This window comes from Sebastes umbrosus, chromosome 9, assembly GCF_015220745.1.
Source record: "Sebastes umbrosus isolate fSebUmb1 chromosome 9, fSebUmb1.pri, whole genome shotgun sequence".
In the NCBI taxonomy this organism is placed as follows: Eukaryota; Metazoa; Chordata; class Actinopteri; order Perciformes; family Sebastidae; genus Sebastes; species Sebastes umbrosus.
Genome location: NC_051277.1, coordinates 20066742 through 20088771, shown reverse-complemented (window position 1 = coordinate 20088771; position 22030 = coordinate 20066742). Strand labels below are relative to the sequence as shown.

Below are 22030 nucleotides of genomic sequence, written 5' to 3'. Positions count from 1 at the left end.
GAATAAGATCTTTTTCACATTTATAAATTCATCAAACTCTCACATAATCACATGAGAGGAACACGGTGAAGCTGCAGGGGGCTGCTGTTCCCCAGAAATGATTTTAACTCTTCTCTAAAAAGATGAACTACAGCACTGTTGAATTCTTCAGTGATGTGTTCTCTGATGGGTGTCATGGAACTGTTGTTGACCATTTCTTTCCACTTTGTCTGTAATATTTCACAAACGTTATCGTGTACTGCTGGCAGAAATATAAAAGAATCAATCTTCTGCTTTCCACGGTTCAAGTGATCGTCACGCAGGCCAAATGAACTTTCTGCCAGGCTCACGAGACTCTTTCGAGCAGATTTAATATCCTCGAGGAGTGTGTTTTTATCCTTGTCTTTGACGTGTGACAGAGTGTTGTAGATATCCCTTTTATTAAAAATGCCCCACAAGCTCTTATGATCCAATTTGAAATCGATGTCCTTGCATTTTTCAATATATGAATGAAAATCATTAGTGGGACATGAGATGATGGAATATTTGAGATTTCTAAAATAATTTGGACCACTTAGTCCCCAAAACTTTGTGAATGCCACATCTGTAGACACTTCATAATGTTCACGCCATTCATAGGCTTTGTCTAAAAGCTGAAACATACATTGTTTCAAACAGGGGCTGTTATGTGTATATATTAAAATGTGTTCCGCCATTGTTCCATTACGGCGTAGAAAGTCATCCAGTTTTTTGATTAAAATTTCTTCACTGTGTGTTACTTTTTTAGTAGTCGATCCAGACTCTTTCTTCTTGTCTGGAAAATCTGGAAGAACTGCTTGAAAAACCTCTTTCTCGTTGTCTTTCATGAGGACGATGGCAGTGGCATATTGTTTGTCTCCTTCATGTACTTTTGTATTTAGATCTTCTTTACATGATTGCCATACTGTCCCAAAGTACACAGCAGCATCACCATCTTCCTCTCCGTTAGATGTAAACAGTCCCATTATGCGACGATACATTTCTGTTTTGTCACGACAGTTTGTGTTTTGTTTCCATCTGTCTTTTAACAGCTGAATACTCATCACATCTGTACAAATATCAATTTCTTGTACACTTCTGTTGTGTACTTGATTTGCGGTCTCTAAAGTCAGATTTGTATTCATTTGTATTTGTGTATTCATATATATTCTATTAATAGTACAGTAGCACCTCGAAGTCCAAGCCAGCCCGGTCAGTGTATCTTTTGGTCATTCGATTTTCCTGTAACAAAAGGATATTAAAATACAAAAAAATTAGTGGTTATTTGATTTTCATTTTAAAATACTAAAATTGAAATACACGTCCTGCAACAGGAAGTTGCGTAAGAGCGGGTATGAGTCATACATCCATGTTATGAGGACGGTGCTGTGTATGAGAGAAAATAAGTATGGTGCTGCTGTGTACCTGAAGGTGATGAACATGGATCAGTACGTAGTTTTTCCGCAAAAAAGGATCAACCCACGAGGCTTCATATGTACACGAAACCACCTGTTGGTCAAACGGTTGATAAGATAAGATGAACCTTTATTAATCCCCGGAGGGAAATTCAGGTGTCAAAGCAGCAACATCAGCAAACAGAGTGAATCACAGGAGAGGTACAGGTATACAAAAATTATAAAAACAATAATAGAGGTATAAAACATAAAGAGTGAATGGGTGAACATAGTGTGTACAGTCCGTCAATAAATAAATGTAGAATGTGCAATAAATAAATAAATGTAATATGTACATATGTGCTGTCAGCAATAAAGTGGTAAACAGGATGTATAGTGTAAAGTGAGTGTAAAGTGCGCCAGTGGTTAGTGTCCAAGATGGTTGCAGATAGTGCATGTTTAAACTTCTTAAAGTCCTAATAGTTCTCATATGGGGGTCAGTCTTGGTTGTGGAGTCTGATGGCTACCAGCATGAAGGACTGACCCAGGCGCTTTGTGTTGTGCCGAGGGGGGATGAGTCTGTGGCTGAAGGTGCTCCTCATAATACAAGGGAAATGTAAACTGGGGAAAAAAAGTTCGGAAACTTGTGTTTGGTGGATTATTACTCTGTTGTTACAATGCTAATTGGCATTGTATTTTACATCGTTGGAAGGCCTGTTTATTTACCTTCACAATGATGTCCAACTTGTAAGGATCATGCATTTGTGGGATGAGCAGCACAGCTGATTATGTGGGTAGCGCCGAAGAAAAATTTGCCAAAATGCTCTGCCAATGGTAAACAGTGTATTCTCATAAGGCTACCAGGAAGCCTGCAATGACTGCCCTTCATCGTCAGGCCCGTGTGCGCTGATGTCGACAACACAGACAATGGAACCTGAACATGTGGGGGAATGTCATGTTCAGTGATGAGTCCTGGTTCTGTCTGCCAAAGTTGGATGGCAGGGTCAAAGTATGGAGACGACGCGGAGAACGCTATGCTGATTGTTGCACCGATGGAGTAACAGCTTTTGGTGGGGGCATCTCCTTCACTGGCAAAACAAGGTTTGTCATCATTGAAGGCCATCTCAATGCAGTGAGATATCGGGATGAGATTTTGCAGCCAGTGGCGATCCCATACCTCCACAATCTGGGACCTAACTTCATCCTCCAAGATGACAACCACGCTGGCTGACCTGCAACAAATCCTGGTTGAGGAATGGAACGCCATCCCAAAGCAATGTGTGACCAGGTTGGTGACAAGCATGAGGAGGAAGTGCCAGGCTGTTGTGGCTGTGTATGGATCTTCCACCTCTACTGAGGCTCCTGACGTTGTTTTAAATTAATAAAGTGTAAAATAGCCAATATGTCTTGTTTGTTCCTTTTTACTGATAGAGAGTTCAATCATCCAATCCACCAAACAACTCAAAACAAGAGTCAACACCAACAGGAAAATACACTGTTTACCATTGGCAGAGCATTTTGGCACATTTTTCTTGGGCGCTACCCACATAATCAGCTGTGCTGCTCAACCCACAAATGCATGATCCTTACAAGTTGAACATCATTGTGAAGGTAAATAAACAGGCTTTCCAACGATATAAAATACAATGCCAATTAAAGCTGCAAGCAGCGATGATCGGGCCCTCGCCCACGCGCGCACGTCGGGGGAACGCGCACGTCGGGGCACGTACATGTCTTCAGGGCAAGACTCTTATAAAACATGTCAAATTTGGGGAAGATTGGACAATGTACAGCCAATTTACAACAACTTCCTGTTTCCTGTAGGGGGCGCTATGACTATCACGCATAATACCACATATATGTCTTCAGGCCTGGTCCATTATCCAGCTTGTGAAGTTTGGAGCAGATTGGACTATGTAAAGTCAAGTAACAACAGCCTCCTGTTTCTTGGCGAAGAAGCTTTTTCGCCGCCACGCCACGGCAACATGGTTCGATAACTTTTTGATCTTTTGATAAGTTTTCATCCCAAAGGTCTTAAGATACTACTGACCAAGTTTCAGGTAGATGTGATTAATTTCTGAGGCAGAGTACATCAATGTGTAAAACATGATATTTCCTGTTACCACTAGGTACATATGGATGGTGTCAGACAGGGACCTTTATCAGGCATGAGAAATTTGGAGCATATAGGTTAATGTACGACAAAGTTACAACAACTTCCTGTTTCTTGGCGAAAGGCGCTTTTTCGCCGCCACGCCACAGCAACATTTCGATAACTTTTTGATCTTTGAGTAACTTTTCATCCCAAAGGTCTTAAGATACTACTGACCAAATTTGAAGTTGATCGGGTTAAATCTCTAGGAGGAGTTCGTTAAAGTACAGCGCCTGGAAATGGTAAAAAAACGCCATAAAATCCAATATGGCCGACTTCCGGTTGGGTTTACGGTATACCTCCAAGAGGGTTTTATTTACGTCTCATCATGGTACATATACCTACCAAATTTCATAAATTTAGGTGAAACATGTCGTCGGGGCTACTCAATAGGGGGCGCTAGCGAGCCAATTTGCCACACCCGAGCACAAAACCCATATCAGATATTTATTTCACGCACGTCTGACACGTGTGCAAAATTTCAAAAAGCGTGTAGTATCCCAAGCACCTCATTTTTACCCTCAAAGACATAATAGAATAATAATAATAATAATAATAATAATAATAATAATAATAATAATCATTTGAAGAACAATAGGTCCTCGGACCCGACGTTGTCGGTGCTCGGGCCCTAATAATCATTTGAAGAACAATAGGTCCTCGGACCCGACGTTGTCGGTGCTCGGGCCCTAATTAGCATTGTAACAACAGAGAAATAATCCACCAAACACAAGTGTCCAAACTTTTTTTCATCAGTTTATATTTTTTAAGATGGGACGAATAGTTGCATTAATTATTAATTTTTTTTTATAAATAACGACTATTCGAAAAATCGAAAATCATAACTCATCCCTAATGTCAGTACATGTTATCTGCATTTCAGTTCTCTTCATTACAGTCCATTACTTACTTCAGTATTTTCACAGTCTCAATAAAACACACATTCACTATAGTCAGTTACTCTCTCTGTGATGAACATCCATTTTCATTCATTTTTATATTCCATAAACATCTTTAGTACTTAAAATACTTCTGTATTCACAGTATTCACAGTACTATTCTTATTAAGTGTAATTCAGAAGTGGTACACAATGCCCCTTTAGCTATGCCACATTTGACATTAGGCTTCTGTAATAATTACAGGCCACACAAATGTATCAACAAGAAAATGCTGTGCTAGTTACAGACACATACTCTGGTGTAACTAACCACTTACATTCAATTCACAACTTTCAGTCAACATTAACAAAGTGCATTAGACTTAATAAACACATCAGTAAACACATTAATAAACTACGCGAACACTTCGCTTTCTTTGGTCTTCTATGCATATAAAAATCATTACAAACTCCGTAAACATTTAGCGAACCATCTCATTAATACATCCCGACCTTATAACATAGATAGTAGTGGTTTACTTACAGTTTACCAACCAGTATGAAGCAAGTAGAACAGGAGCAATGAGGACACGGTGCGTCTCGTTTCCTTCCAGTTTTGTTTCTGAGGAAACAAAACTCTCAGAACATTCCTTCTCCATCTTTCTGGCGGATCGCAACCAACTTTAAGCTGCAGACCGCCACCTACTGTACAAGAGTGTGTAACATCATGTCATTTTACACATTACTGCTACTCTTAAATTCTACCCACCAATCCTGTATCTCTTAAGAACATTAATAGTTGCCCTCCTGGTGCCTTCAACCCCCTCACCCTCTGTTCCCAGTATCCCCATCAGATCCCAGTCCCGTCCCTCCTCTCTGACTTGGTCCTGTAGTCTTTGTCTTTCAGCCTCATACTTTTTACAATGAATTAGGATGCTGCACATTTTCTTTAACACCACAATCCCCACACTTGTCACTGTTCCTTTTCCCCGTTAAAGCCAAAGTGCTATTAAGACCTGTGTGATCCAGTCTGAGTCTTGTTATGATGATTTCCTCCCTTCTGTTCCTTTCTTTATATTTCATGATTTGTGACTTTTTTTTTTTATGATTTTCGACATTACTTTTTTTGTACGATTTTCGACATGCCGTGACATGACTTTCTTTCATAGTATAGTTTGTCGAAAAATTTGATGGAAAAAAGTCATAGTATAGTATGTCCAAAAATTTCATGAAAAAAAGTCATAGTATAGTATGTCAAAAAATCTGACGTAAAAAAAGTAATAGTATAATATGTCGAAAAATTTCATGGAAACAACTCATAGTATGGTTTGGCGTTTGGAAAATTGGACAAAAAAAAAGTCAGGGTATAGAATGTCGAAAAATTTGACGAAAAAAAAAATCATAGTATGGTTTGGCGTTTGGAAAATTGGACAAAAAAAAAGTCATAGTATAGTATGTCGAAAAATTTGACTGAAAAAAAGTCATAGTATAATATGTCGAAAAATTTCATGAAAACAACTCATAGTATGGTTTGGCGTTTGGAAAATTGGACAAAAAAGAAGTCAAAGTATAGTATGTTGAAAAATTTCATGAAAAAAAGTGATAGTATAGTATGTCAAAAAATCTGACGTAAAAAAAGTAATAGTATAATATGTCGAAAAATTTCATGGAAACAACTCATAGTATGGTTTGGCGTTTGGAAAGTTGGACAAAAAAAAGTCAAAGTATAGTATGTTGAAAAATTTGACGAAAAAAAATTCATAGTATGGTTTGGCGTTTGGAAAATTGGACAAAAAAAAAAAGTCAAAGTATAGCATGTTGAAAAATTTGACGAAAAAAAATTCATAGTATGGTTTGGCGTTTGGAAAATTGGACAAAAAAAAAGTCATAGTATAGTATGTCAAAAAATCTGACGTAAAAAAAGTAATAGTAAAGTATGTCGAAAAATTTCATGAAAAAAAGCCAGTCTGAGAGTCTGTGGTCCTGAATCTGTCTGAGACTCTGAACTCATCTGAGGATGACTGACAGAAACTCCAGGAGCAGCTGAGCTCTTACACACAGAACAGCCAATCAGAGAGCAGAGAGACGTGATGTCATCAGTGTCCAGGTAGATGCCGGCTGCTGCTGCTGCTCACATGAACTTTACTTTACAGACATGATGAAAGCTGGACACGGACCCAATCAATAATCAATACTGTATTTATGGAGGCTTTTCAAAATAAAGTTTATTGTTAGACAGTTCAATTTAAAACTTTTTTTAGCATTCTGAGTTTTCAAACTAAAGTCTTTAAAATCAAAATGTTGCTGTCTAGCTAAAGAAAAATTCAGTTTCATCTACAGTGTTTCTCAACGGGTGGAAACAGTAGGGACTTTACACACTGTTCAGTTCCAGAGACAGGTAAAGAGTGACTCCGGGAGGAAACAGGGAGAATGAAACGTTCACTGTGTATCCTCGGGAGAAATGAATGCTTTCAAGAGGAAGAAACTCTTTATTTATTCCAAGGGTATTACCAAAGAAGAGAGCGTCCATTTTCCTGACTTAACACAGTAAATGCCATGTTGGTGAAAGTTTATAGAGATGATCCTCTGACGTCCTGATCCAGTGAAGGCAACACTGGTGTCGAAAAAAATTGATGGAAAAAAGTCATAGTATAGTATGTCGAAAAATTTCATGAAAACAACTCATAGTATGGTTTGGCGTTTGGAAAATTGGACAAAAAAAAAGTCAAAGTATAGTATGTTGAAAAATTTCATGAAAAAAAGTGATAGTATAGTATGTCAAAAAATCTGACGTAAAAAAAGTAATAGTATAATATGTCGAAAAATTTCATGGGAACAACTCATAGTATGGTTTGGCGTTTGGAAAATTGGACAAAAAAAAGTCAAAGTATAGTATGTCGAAAAATTTGACGAAAAAAAATTCATAGTATGGTTTGGCGTTTGGAAAATTGGACAAAAAAAAAGTCATAGTATAGTATGTCGAAAAATTTGACTGAAAAAAAGTCATAGTATAGTATGTCAAAAAATCTGACGTAAAAAAAGTAATAGTATAATATGTCGAAAAATTTCATGAAAACAACTCATAGTATGGTTTGGCGTTTGGAAAATTGGAAAAATAAGTCAAAGTATAGTATGTTGAAAAATTTCATGAAAAAAAGTCATAGTATAGTATGTCAAAAAATCTGACGTAAAAAAAGTAATAGTATAATATGTCGAAAAATTTCATGGAAACAACTCATAGTATGGTTTGGCGTTTGGAAAATTGGACAAAAAAAAAGTCAAAGTATAGTATGTTGAAAAATTTCATGAAAAAAAGTCATATTTTAGTATGTCGAAAAATTTGATGGAAAAAAGTCATAGTATAGTATGTCCAAAAATCTGACGGACAAAAAGTAATAGTATAGTATGTCGAAAAATTTCATGAAAACAACTCATAGTATGGTTTGGCGTTTGGAAAATTGGACAAAAAAAAGTCAAAGTATAGTATGTTGAAAAATTTCATGAAAAAAAGTGATAGTATAGTATGTCAAAAAATCTGACGTAAAAAAAGTAATAGTATATGTCGAAAAATTTCATGGAAACAACTCATAGTATGGTTTGGCGTTTGGAAAATTGGACAAAAAAAAGTCAAAGTATAGTATGTTGAAAAATTTGACGAAAAAAAATTCATAGTATGGTTTGGCGTTTGGAAAATTGGACAAAAAAAAAAGTCAAAGTATAGTATGTCGAAAAATTTGAGTGAAAAAAAGTCATAGTATAGTATGTTGAAAAATGTCATGAAAAAAAGTCATAGTATAGTATGTCAAAAAATCTGACGTAAAAAAAGTAATAGTAAAGTATGTCGAAAAATTTCATGAAAACAACTCATAGTATGGTTTGGCGTTTGGAAAAATGGACAAAAAAAAAAGTCAAAGTATAGTATGTCGAAATATTTCATGAAAAAAAGCCCATCTGAGAGTCTGTGGTCCTGAATCTGTCTGAGACTCTGAACCCGTCTGAGACTGAACTCATCTGAGGATGACTGACAGAAACGCCAGCAGCAGCTGAGCGCTTGCACACAGAACAGCCAATCAGAGAGCAGAGAGACGTGATGTCATCAGTGTCCAGGTAGATGCCGGCTGCTGCTGCTGCTCACATGAACTTTACTTTACAGACATGATGAAAGCTGGACACGGACCCAATCAATAATCAATACTGTATTTATGGAGGCTTTTCAAAATAAAGTTTATTGTTAGACAGTTCAATTTAAAACTTTTTTTAGCATTCTGAGTTTTCAAACTAAAGTCTTTAAAATCAAAATGTTGCTGTCTAGCTAAAGAAAAATTCAGTTTTATCTACAGTGTTTCACAACGGGTGGAAACAGTAGGGACTTTACACACTGTTCAGTTCCAGAGACAGGTAAAGAGTGACTCCGGGAGGAAACAGGGAGAATGAAACGTTCACTGTGTATCCTCGGGAGAAATGAATGCTTTCAAGAGGAAGAAACTCTTTATTTATTCCAAGGGTATTACCAAAGAAGAGAGCGTCCATTTTCCTGACTTAACACAGTAAACGCCATGTTGGTGAAAGTTTATAGAGATGATCCTCTGACGTCCTGATCCAGTGAAGGCAGCATGTGGAGCAGATACAGAAAGCTGACAGAAACACTGAAGTAAAGATGATGCACCGTCTCATCTGGTTGTTTTGGTGTAAACTGGCAGGTTTTCTAATGTTGCAGACCACATTCTTTTGCAAGTAGTTTCAACTCATCTTCTCATGAATCTTTGATGTAGTTCAAACGCCCCCCAAGAACACCTCAATGCCCCCCTTACAAAAATATTGCTGTCCAAAAATTTCATGAAAAAGTAATAGTATAGTATGTTCAAACATTTCATGAAAACAATTCATAGTATGGTTTGGCGTTTGGAAAATTGGACAAAAAAAAAGTCAAAGTATAGTATGTCGAAAAATGTGACTGAAAAAAAGTCATAGTATAGTATGTCGAAAAAAATTCATTTAAAAAAGTCATAGTATAGTATTTCGAAAAATTTGACAAAAAGAAATTCATAGTATGGTTTGGCGTTTGGAAAATTGGCAAAAAAAAAGTCATAGGGTACCAGGAGAAGATTCACAGCAGACCTCGATCATCTTGGACATGTGTAACCTGCAAGACTGAATTCAAAACAGAATTATGAGATTTATATTTTTCTACCTGTAAATTAGTTTGTCAATGTATGTCGAAAAATTTGACGAAAAAAGTCATAGTATAGTATGTTGAAAAAATAAAAAAGTGATAGTATGTCCAAAATTAATAAAAAGTCATAGTATAATACTGTATGTCAAAAAAAGTCATAGCAAAGTATGTTGAAAAAAATCATAGTATAGTATGTCGGAAAAAAAAGTAGTATATCATGTCAAAAAAAAAGGTCAGTACAGTATGTCGAAAGTCATAGTATAGTATCTTGAAAAAAGCAAGTGTATAGTATGTTGACATTTTTTTAAAAAGTCATAGTATACTATGTCGAAATTTCTTTTTAAAAATGTAATATAGTATGTTGACAAAATGTCATAGCATATTTTGTCGAAAAAATGTAAAAGTCATAGTATACTGTCGAAAAAAAAAAAAAAAGTAGTATAGTATGTCGAAAAATGTCATAGTATAGTATGTCGAAAAAAATAAGTCATAGTATATAATATCGAAAAAAAGGGCAGAGTATAGTATGCAGAAAAAAAATGTAAAAAAAAGTCATAGTATACTATGTCGCAAAAAAGTCAGTTTAGTATGTCGAAAAAATTTTAAAAAGTCAAATGTAATCTTGTTAAATGTAGTTTTTGGCGAGAAACTTTAATAAAGTTGTTTGAGGGAGATGTTTTCACAGTAATATAAAATAGATAGAGGGGAATATGAAATATATTTAACATAATCTCTAAGAAGCTTCTAATATGTAATTAGATCTACTAATGCCAGTATTTTATTTTAATCAAAGCAAATATTTAAATTAAAATACAATAATTTATTTCGTAATCATTTGAATTGTCTGTTTTTATGCAAATAACCACTAAAGATGTTAAAGTAAAAGGATAACATTTAGAGTTTTTGACGGTCAGAATGTAGCACAACACGGAAGTGAATACAGCGCTCGGTTTATTTAAATGTGATTGGAATGTCCCCAATCTATAAATAATCGTGATCTCAATTTTGATCAAAATAATCTTGATTATCATTTTGTCCCTAATCACACAGCCCTACTTTAACATGCATACTGCTGCTCATAAATACCAGCTTTCATTAATAATCTGTTACATTCATGTTTCAATGGATTATGAGAATTTTCAAAAATCTTGAAAAGAAATCCTGACTTTATAATCCGGTTTTTGAGATTGATGATAAAATATCAACTGCTCGTGTATTCAGACTTTGAGTGAAGTTAAATGCAAAACAAGAATAAAAGGAGGAAGTGATGTGAAGTCTTATTTCTCTAAAGCATGAAATGAAAAACATGGCAAAAGAGTATTTTTGCAAGACTTTATTTCTTTTGTATCATCTCCGTACACTTTAGATATATTTACAGTACAAATTATACTTGGACAGGGTGTTGTTAGGTTTGTAAATCTTCCAGAGAAATATTCATATTCACAAAGTCGCCCTGGTTGGGTAGACTGATTGTCGAGGCCGAGGTAAGGAAAAGCTTTCTTAGTTAACTGTGATACAATAAAAATACTAATCTCAATCTAAGGCACCATTCTATCCTATTGTTATAGACAACGTTAAGGACTTAGAGCAGTCTCTGTGCTCGAGCCCTCAAAGATGCAGCAGGACCTGGAATAGATACAGTATCTGTTCAAGCAGCAGCTACAACAGCCCCCCAAATGGTGTTACTCATGAGTGGAAAAGGTTTGGGGGGAGTTTGGGTGTAGGCAAGTTTTGGGTTATGAATGAGTCTTCTAAAACATCTGGGAAGGAACAAATGACCTTTTCTTTTCTTCCAGAATGCCACACAACTCTCCTACGAGTCATTACAGTAAAGCTACTCCTCAGTAACCCTTCTCTAAACATAGCGTGTAATTTGTGACAGTGCAAGGAGTCTCATGTTTTTCTAAATGAATAATGGATGAAAGACAAAAAGCGGGCAGCTCTTGAGAGACACGGTAAATAATGAAGGACGGTTTATGGAGTCCGTTACATTCTTTGAGCTCATTAATCAAAGTTAAGACCTAAAGCCCCCTAGTCTTTATGTACAAAGAGATTTTAGTTAGCCAGCAGAGAACAAGGCAAAAATAAAAGGTCCCCAAAACCTCGTGCTTGGACTGTTCAAGCATAGGGAATTTCAAGATTTCAATACACTTCATGAAAAAGTCCAGAAGAGAACAAAAACAAGTCTGACCCATGTCATATTTTGTTTGGTGGATGCGCCCTGCTTCATACTACGAAGTATAGTTAAGACCTGAGCTGATATGCCTACATCCTTTGACATCATATGAACATATTTTGATGACATCATAAAGAGGCACAGCCTTGACTGATCATGAGTCAGAAATGTTGCTGAGGGCTGTAACAACTGGCCGTCAAAATGTCAACTTGTTTAGTCTCTGTGAGGCAATATTCAGAATCAGGGCTTTGGGGATATGGGACTGAAAGCGCTCAAACATACACACACCGTATTTTTGAGAAACAAATAGTGGGTCCCCAATTGGCCCCTTGTTTTTTTTGCAGAGCCCATGTGGAAGAGCGCTTTATGTAAATTTTTACAGGCTGCCCAAACGTAACCTGACAACCCCGTCACCGGGCACGAGTCGAACAGAAAACTCACAGCACAGTCACATACACAGACACTTCAATTATCCACATCCTGACGCCACTCCATCCTAAACATGGCTTCATTTGCCTAATACTGATTATATACACAATACAAGAACACTTAAATATATGTAGAAATGTATTTTCATATATAAACATAACAGCCAAATTTTTATATCATAAAAAATAATTGAAATGCATTTTGTCGGATGTAGCAGCTAGGTGTGTTGGGAATTTTCATCGACGATTAATAAATGGGAAGTAAATGTAACTGATGAAAGAGCCGCACAGACAGAAGAGTAGATGGAAAAGTGCCGCGTGAATGTGTTGGTATGGCTCAAGTTAAAACCAAATCATTTCAAATCTGATTTTTAGTTTCAGCCTTACATTCAAGTTCAGATCTGTAACAAACACATACCGCCTTAAGAAGCTCAGAAGCAGCTATGAATTAAACTAATGGTCTTCACCTGTTAAGATAGTATATTGCAGTTATGGTTATTCAAACAGTGGAGACTTAAAACTCAGATTCTGTAAAGTAAGTTAGTAAACATAAATTCTATATACATATGTAAAAATTAACAAAACCTAAACGAGCCCTAAATGAACAAACGCCACTGGACATGAGAGTTCACTACAGTGTTGTGAATGCTCGCAACACTATTCAGCTTCAGATGTAACAGTTGGAGTTGAGCTCCTGACGCCATCTAGTGGCCACAGAAGGAAACACACGGTGAGAGAAAACTGGGAGACGGAAAAATGGGGCTGAAAGGACAGAGCTCTATGAAGTGAAGTATGAATACAGAAGCCACTAACAAGTGTTAGCACACGACGGGCGATTGCTGAACTGTGCTTGTATGAGAATTTAGTATGTTGACACTTCAAAATTAGAAGTTGGGGGGGAAAAAATGGTAAGGCCATATTGCTGGCTGCTGCAGCCGGTCAAGTAAATTTAGATAAATCACATGCGAAACCTGGGATGCTATCCCCACCAAACCCCCGACCGAACAGAATGTACAGTATTAACGTTCCTTCCTTTAACTCACGTTATTCACTTCACACAGCCGGATGTGCATGTGTCCTGGAATATTCTCATACGAGAGAAAACAAAAAAGACTAAACATATGATAACAATAATTACAATAACAAAGAAGCCAAAATTAATAAATTACAACAAATGCACCCCTGACACAAAGACAAAACTCTTAAAAAACATCAGCAAATTTGGACACAACATAGAAAAAAAAAAAAAAACAATGGGGAGAACTAAACACAAGAGGAAGAGGAAAGAGACCGGAAGAGAGCATGTTGAAGGAATATATGGAATTTCCCTGAAGCATAACTTTTTTTTATGTAATATATATATATTTAATTTTAATATATTTGTTTCCTCATAATGTAGGGTGCAAAAGTAGCACTTGGGGGGGGGGTCTTTCCGCTTTACCTTGTGCTCCTTCCTCTGGAACAGGAGGAGGAGGAGGAGGAGGAGAAAGAGGAGGAAGCTGTTGAGAACTAGTAAAGGACATTTTTTAAGGAGTTCAGCTGGACAGGAACTTTACGAGTGCAACAGTTAAGAGGCTTCTCAGCGACGGCGGCAGCATCAAATCTCTGCAGAGACACAGAAGGACTGAGTTACGGTTTATCTTTAAGAAGACTGGGCCTCATGCAAGAACCACTCGTACAAACCGATCTGTTATTAAGTGGCTTGTACGAGTGATTTAGAACAACTTGTCACATTCAACAATTTTCTCGTATTTGGAATTTTCTCTTATGTACGAACACAATTAACAAAGTTAGAAAATCCTATATAAATTACACTTCATAATTATGTTGACATTACCCTGTTTGACTCTGCAATTGGAAGTCTAATATAATTCTACATGTATACAAATAGTCTAACAATATCATTAATTTAAATTCGCCAATGATGCTAATGTATAACACTACAATAACAATATGAACATCTCAAACTACACAACGACTTAGACTACGCACTAAGTTAATTTGTCGAAAATGACAAGACGAAAATGTTCTTGCATGAGACCCATTATGTGAAAAAGTATAGATTCCTAATAGGTGAATAAGTGTAAGTGACTCCTTACCTGACAGGGTTTCTATGGGTTGATTAGAGGAATGCAGGGTGTTGACGGGGGTTCCCTTGTCCTCAAAGGCTACCCTGGACCCGTCTGTGCCCCCGTCACAGTTGATCAAGACCTGGTTACAGTCCTCTGCCTCGATGAGGGGCCGAGTCTTGGAGTGGACGTTGAGGTCAATGAGTTCCTCAAAGCTCCACTGGTTGGATTTACCGTTGAGACCTGAGACCAACCCCACCTTGGCTGAATCCTGCTCATTCAGGAACTCTGAGCCCTCGACGAGGCAGCCCTTAGGGACAGGACTGGAGAGGGGAGGAGATAGAATATTATCACGATACTTAAGTCACGATTCGATCTTATTGTGATTTTAGAAGTTTTGTGATATGCTGAGTATTGCGATTATACAGTATATATATTGCAATATATTTTTATTTGTTACCTTTTTTTTAACTGCAAATGATGTCAACATCTGTTTTTTCTAATAAGATACAGTTTTCACTCTGTTCATCTCAGAGTTTTCATTCACATATCTTGAGGTCAGAGGTCAAGGGACCCCTTTGAAAATGGCCATGCCAGTTTTTCCTTGCCAAAATTAAGCTTAACTTTGGAGCGTTATTTAGCGTTCTTCCTGAAAAGTGATTTACATCGATTCCTTCAAAAACGTGTCACAAATATGTAGCTTCATTTTTTTGAAAAGTTATTTCTTAAAAACATCTGGGCGCTGTAGTATTTTAACAAATGATAAAACAAGCAAATGTGGCGACATTGGTGCTTTTCTGGAGTTAATGTGTGGCCGCTGGCGTGTGGGAAACACATTTATTTCACCCCTTATGTTCTTGATTTCAGACTATATGCAACATTTTCAGCAGTTCACAATTACAATATTGTCAACACTACTCTGAGTAATTTCTGGGAGTGTTTCATTATCTTTTCTCTAGTCATACCTCACTGCCTGAGTCTCATCTGTGCTTATGCCGTTGTTATTCTCCTTGTCGTCTGTCTCTGGTTTTCCGTTAACGCTGCCCAGGGGCTCCTCTCGTTGTGCCCCCGGCTCACCAGAGGACAGACCACACTCATCTTTGTAGTCCTCCATGCCGATGTCATCTGTCTGGCCTACGATGTCAATGGAGAAAACGGAATTAGATGAGTCATAAAGTCACATTGAGAATTATGTAAATTCACACAAACTAGCCATTTATTTAAAGTATATGCAAACAAACAAAGAGGGGAAGACACACCTTCACTCTCTGTGACAAAATACCACATTCAAAAATACAGTGAGGCATAAATCTTGATGCACTCTGACATCCTGAACCTACCATCAGTGTCACAGTCCTCTCCCTCCTCTCCATTTTCCTCTTTATCATCATCATCATCATCATCTCCTGCATCGCTCTACACAGGAGACACAAACAACGTGTTAACATGCTCTCAGTGTAGATGATGTTCTCCACAGGCTGAATGAATGGGAGCTCACCTTCATGTCACCCTTTCTTGTTCTTTTCATTATCTCTTCAATTCTCTGAAGTGGAAAAAGGAGCATATCTTTTGTAAATAATTTGTTTCACTGACATCTATCATGTTGGACATTGAATAAATCAATTCAAATATTATGTTGCAATTTTTGTCAGGACTCTCAGGAAGAAGAGGCTGGTTAAATAGTGAAATAAAATATAAATAAAAGTAGTGTATGAAGTAAATGCCTAAGTTTATGGTGATCAATATGCCAGATTATTTAAAAATCATTTAGTTTTCTGTGATTATTTCTTGGGCTAATTTGAGATGTATACATTATTACACTCATATAAATAAAAACAAAGCATTCAAATATGGATTTGAAGGTTGATTACTATGGCAACGGTCAAAATTCAACGCATTCGGGTCAACCCTAGATAAGACGCAAATAAAGAGAAGATTCTCTCCTTCATCAGTTGATCCATACCTTCTTCCTCTCCATTCGTTCCTGCTGGTTCTTCTGCATGATGCGGTCTCTCTCCTGCCGGGCTTTCTCTGCCTCCTCCAGGGCCTTGGCCTCAGCCTCCTCCCGCTCCTTCTGGAGCTCGACCTGTTTCACTGCATCCTCCTCTGCCATTCTCACCCGCTCCTCCTCTGCTACGAGAGCATCTGCCTCGTCTTTTATTTTCTTCTCCTCTGCAAGAATCTTCTCCTCCTCCACGCGTTTCAGTCGAGCTTCCTCCGCTAAACGCATCTCTTCTTCCTTTCTCAGCCTGGGACAGTAAAGAAACAGCATTAAATGCCTTAAAAGCGTACTCACAAATACAGGTAATCTCTAAAAGAGGGGGTATGGTGCATTCACACCAAACGTTAAGCGAACTTTACGCACAGCGCGATTACTTACAAAGTCAATGCAAATAGGCGCCGCGCCGGATGACGCAAATATGCGCAATTCACATCATTCGCGTATTGTATAAGTAGCCATCTGTGGGCACCCAGAGCGATAGTACTTCACATTCGTACATAGACTGGACAAAACTATGTGTAAAATGTGTGTATGGTCTAAATAATAACATTGTTGCCCTATTTATGCCTGGATGATGTTGAGTGTTGATGGAGCAGCTACAATGTTAGCAGAGCCTGGCACTGAGCGATCCGAACTCCATTCAGAAAAAAGGCATTTTAAAAGTGGTTTGCTTGGCATCTTGCGGACAGACCTGAAAAAGCATGAATTCAGACTTTTTACAAATCTGAATCATTATGTAGTTATTTCGGGTTACTTTCGATCTGTTTATTGAAATTAAATCACAGCAACATCTGTTTATTTTGTCTTCATACCGCTGTAGTAAACCAGATTAATGCAGCCGACGTGTGGATACAGTGAATACAGCACTGTGACATTCACAGAGCGTGTCCGGATCATGTAATGAACCCAGACATGACAGTGTTTGGTTTTCCGACGTATCTGGGACTTCCACAGCATGTACAAAGCAGCAATAGTGATTATTTCGGCCATGGTTGATGAAACGTTGTTGGTATCTACATGGAAGTCAGCTTCTCCTCCTCTCTGGCGCGTCTAGTGCAAGTGACGTGAATGAACACAAATGTCCCGCAGTCAAACTTGCCTGTGTAACGCAAGGTGAATTTTCACAGCATTAGCCTCGACGTCTTATTAGCTATAGAAAAAAAAAAGCTGAATCGTACTTTTAATACCCATAAAATAAAACTAGTAGAGTTTTACTGGTTGAAACTAGTTGTTGTGTTTCAATCTACTTGGTTTCACTTAATAACTACAATTCCCTTGAGAGCAATTTTACAGCAATTACCACAGTGTTGTCGATGGTGCTTTGTTGTTATCATATCTAATGCATCGCTGTCATACGTAAAATTATGACAAAATGGTAAAAGATAATTTTTTTAAGAGATAGGAATAATAGATTCATTGAACAATTTCAACAATCTTACTTCTCCTCTTCCTCCCTCTGTACCCTGAGCAGCTCCTCTTTCTCTTTCTGCTCTCGCATCAGTCTGCGGTTCTCCGCCAGGATCTTGGATGCCTCCGCGGCCGAGTTGGTTCCCGCCGAGCCTTTAGAGTCTGACGGAAAGACAAATATAGAAAATACGTTTAGCACTTTATGTCACCCTGTCACCCATTTCTCTATGTACTGCTGACCCGAGGGCGCAGTGTCTGGCCATCCAGAGGACGCAGTGACTGGAGGATGACTGAGAGAGGCGAGGAAGCCAGACTGGTGGAGGAGGTTAGTTGTGACAGAGAAAGACGGGAGCAGAATAGAGAAGCGAGCCGCCTGATGCGGAGCTGTGTGGCTTTCACATGATCATCTATGTACTCTTTGAAAGAACTACGTGGGAAGACAGTCACATACAGTCACAGGGTTGAGCAATATGATAATACATACCATGAGATGAAAACAACTTAACTATGATCAGAGCTTTTGTCAATCCATTTATATCATTAGCATAATATCAGCATTTATCCCTAATATCTTTGAGTGCATTAGTCTCATATCCAGGATTTCTTCTTATTTTGTTAGAATCCATTGATTTCTGGGATTCACCAATGTTTTCTTATTTTTGCTCTTCTCTTACTAAGAGAAAATTGTATACAAATAGTTTGTCCAACACAAGGAAACATAAGTTTTAAATTTGATGAACATAAAAAACGCATGAATGTCGTAAAATCAAATTTAGATTAGTATGTGTTTTAGAGTAATTATAATGATTGGATTATTTAATTGGTTTGCTAAAGAAATAAAATAAAATAAAATAATTAAGACTATAAAAACCCTTGAGTGATATTGTGTGTGTTCAGCTTCTGAATGGCGTACATACTGCTCTTAGATGCTTTTTGATTTTCCTGTAACGCCGCCTGACGCTCTGGAAAATCACATGATGTTGACTTTGCATCTCTCCAATTCTTGGGCATGTGCCAGATTATTTGCATAAAGGCAAAACACCTGCCATCATATAGTGTTTAGGGGACGTTACGCTAATAATAAACAATCGGCCACACGCCTCCAATCAATGATCAAGTGGGATTCATCATTCAGCACAACTGGGTAAGAGCAGATTTGGATGGTTAAGAACATCTGGTGCATCTGGAGTTGACTTCTGTTATTTTTCCTCCTAATAGAAAATTTAAGAGAATGTTGCTACATGAGGCCCAACGTTGCAAAACGATAAGCAGGACTGCTACATGGAAATATTATATTCTATCTGAAGTCTTTAGTTTGGCTGAAAAACAGATGTTCTTCTCTTGTTATTTCAGCCATTATTTGATGATATACATTTTATGCATTTACCTTTTCATACACTCTTAAACATAAATGTGTTTACCTAAACTGTGCCACCTACAACAATTTTGTTTTTACATCTTTCTAATGCACAGTGGACAACAGTCTTTGCCTGGTTACATGTAGTATTAGATCATTACTAATCTATTTTATCTTGCAGAGCATGTTTCTCTCCAGCAGGAGGCAGCAGCAACAACTCCACATCTAACAGGATGTGACCCAGCTGGAACTTAATAGGTCTGCTCCTCTGAGATTTATTGCAAACTGAGCTGCTGCCACGTCAGTTTGCTGCACACAAACAAACACACACACAGTTCTGTGTATGGCCTGTCTATTAAAACAGATGACAATACTCTATTATCTTCAACCCAAACTGACTGCTCCATGAAGCAGTATTAAACCATGATCACAGAGGTCTAATATTTCTTCTGCTCAAAGTCAAGGTGCTGCTGTGATCATCGCTGATAAGACAGAGAGAGATAGAGAGAGAACAAAGGAGCTTCTCTTTGTCTCCTCCTTTCATTCCCTTTTACACAACCTTAGTTCAGTATGAATAATGTAAAGTAGAGCAGCAACAATTAATGTCAACTATTACATTTATTGCCAACTATTTTGATAATCGATTAATCGGTTAAAAGTCAAAGTCAAAATTCTCTGATTCTAGCTTCTTAAATGTGAACATTTTCTGACATTTTATAAACCAAACAACCAATCGATTAATCAAGAAAATAATCAACAGATTAATTAACAATGACACTAATCGTTTCTTGCAGCCCTAATGTAAAGTGTAAATGGAACATGTGTCTGTACAATTAATACGTGGAGGATGACAGGAAAGAGCTTGTAACAGACTAAGGGACACCCAATTATTCATAAACGATTATCTGGAACAAGATGTGCCTCAGTAAAATGTCAACGAAGAAATTACTTTAACCTTTTTTGGGAGTGTAAGTAGGTTTGGACCTGCACCAGTAATAACAATACAGTTAAGATAAAAAAAAAAGATGTCTCGCTGGGTCGCTTCCTCTCCCTGAAATTGAAAGCATGTCTCGGTACCAGTGCAAACATCCTGGTTGCTAGAAGAACGATCGGCCTTGGTAAATATTGATACAGACTAATTAAAAAGCTGACCATGGTTGTTAAGCCTGCCTCTATATGGACCTGTTTTACATGTTTTATACTTATATGAAAGACCTTCTTTGGTGTTAGATATATTTTTATGAAGTACAATAAAACATTTCAATCGTGGACTGTATTCTTGTCACTGAGAATTGCTCACCATCTTTCTCTTTGGTCTTGCTGGAATCAGAGGACAGTGGAGACACAGCCTGGACAGGACACAGATCCTTGGACTTGGAGTCCCTCTTTCGCAAGGTGGGGGGCCCTGTTGGAGTGAGAGCTGGTTTCTGGATAGGTGGAGGTTTGGCCGACGTAGGCTGGGGGGACGGGGGGCGTTGTTTCATTGCACCCGGTGAGGGTGGGCGTGTCTTGGGACTTTGCCTGTAAGAACAAAGTGAGAATTGTGTTTGTTTGTGTTTTATAATGAAATCAAAATGAAAGGCTGCATTCAAACTCTCACAAAAATTAGAGGGACTTTATGCAAGTTTTTACACCGTGATGTTTTTTCCGGGAAAATCCAACGGATGTTACATCATGCGCGACTTGCAAGTGCCTTTATTTTAAGCTCTGCTTACAGGGCTAACAGTGTGCAACCATAGCTAACGTAAATGGAGTCCGCTAAGGCCAACAAACGACCAGCACCCACCTCTACTCAGACTCCAACGTAAACTCCACGGAAGCTTAAAAAAACAAAGTTATATCTAGAGAAGCCCGTCTTGCAAAACAGGAATGTGACCGACGTCGGGGGGAAACTAGAATCAACATCGGCCGAGCCTTCAGTTCATGGCGGGACCTTCGTTTGGTTTTGGGTATCAAAACGGACCCCGGGCTGGCAAAATGTCGTTGACTTAACGGACACAGGTGTCACTGTTAACAAGCAACTTCTGATTCTTACATATAGCCTCTTTGAAGTAAAATATCCCTAAAGCTGTATTGGAGAAGCCTTGAAGTCTTACTTGGATGCTGATGGGGAGGGGGTCCTCTTTGGAGCTGGGTTGGGGGCTGGGGAAGGTGAACGGTTGCGTCCCAGGGTAGTAGATGGGGAGGCGGGACGTTGCCCTCCAGGCGATGTTAACTGCTTGTCCTTCTGTAATCCCACAGAGATGGGACAGAAGTGAGGAAGTCATTCATGACAATCATGCTAAGATCTCACAAGTTATCCCTACAAACACATTTGCATTATGACATTGTTAATTTAAATATCACTGCATCAGAAACAAAACTGTTGTAAATCATGTAACTAAGTTGCATTGACATAAAAAAAAGGATCAGTCCACAAAACCTTATAATTACTCACTAAAACCTGTTGGGTCTATGCCAATGTTTCCCAACATTTTGGCTTGTGACTCCTTCAAATTAAACAGGATTTACTTGTAACACTCATCACAGCTCACGGCCTTAATTTGGACATAAATTGTAAGTACTTAAACCAAACAGTGATTTTTTTGTTCACAGATTGTATCATTTAAAATATCTTAGAGGCCCCAAAGAGGTGAAAGTATCCAGTATTTTAGGGAAGAAAAAGGCAAAAAAGTAGTAAAAAGTTAAATATTTTGTGCAGCAGAAATACAATTTTTTTTCTAATTCATCCCATGAATCATCTTGTGATCCCTAATGTTAATCTTGGGACCCAAAAAAGGGGTCTGCCCCGCTAAGTTGGCAACCACTGGTCTATGAAACTGAATTATCTTTACATTTGGACAGACTCAGGAGTTTGTGTAAAAAAAGATAAAATACCTGAAGGAAATACAGAAAACAAAGGTTGCCTTTTCTAATGGAGTAACTGTAACTAAAATGAAAATTGATAATTTAACTCCCTTTTAAGTCTTCCTCTTTAAGTTTCACTGGCTTTTTAAA

At 37.8% G+C, this 22030-nt stretch overlaps 1 protein-coding gene and 1 long non-coding RNA gene across 2 annotated transcripts in view; both read right to left on the bottom strand.

Moving 5' to 3' along the window:
• Positions 1-797: 797 nt before the first annotated feature.
• On the bottom strand, positions 798-1602 carry LOC119493783. The gene is made up of 2 exons (XR_005208020.1): positions 1423-1602; positions 798-1239 (listed from the first exon to the last, which is right to left on the bottom strand). It is a non-coding gene; the product is annotated as an uncharacterized LOC119493783 (long non-coding RNA).
• Positions 1603-10912: 9310 nt separating this feature from the next.
• Positions 10913-22030, bottom strand: part of map7d3 (MAP7 domain containing 3) — a 37919-nt gene continuing 26801 nt past the window's right edge. Inside the window, exons 12-20 of the mRNA XM_037780017.1 lie at positions 21130-21260; positions 20334-20554; positions 17709-17838; positions 16231-16516; positions 15766-15810; positions 15608-15683; positions 15233-15401; positions 14298-14590; positions 10913-13803 (exon numbers count right to left, since the gene is read on the bottom strand). Of these exons, the coding sequence (XP_037635945.1) occupies positions 13796-13803; positions 14298-14590; positions 15233-15401; positions 15608-15683; positions 15766-15810; positions 16231-16516; positions 17709-17838; positions 20334-20554; positions 21130-21260 (1359 nt within the window). The 3' untranslated portion in view covers positions 10913-13795. The remainder of the gene's footprint in view (positions 13804-14297; positions 14591-15232; positions 15402-15607; positions 15684-15765; positions 15811-16230; positions 16517-17708; positions 17839-20333; positions 20555-21129; positions 21261-22030) is intronic.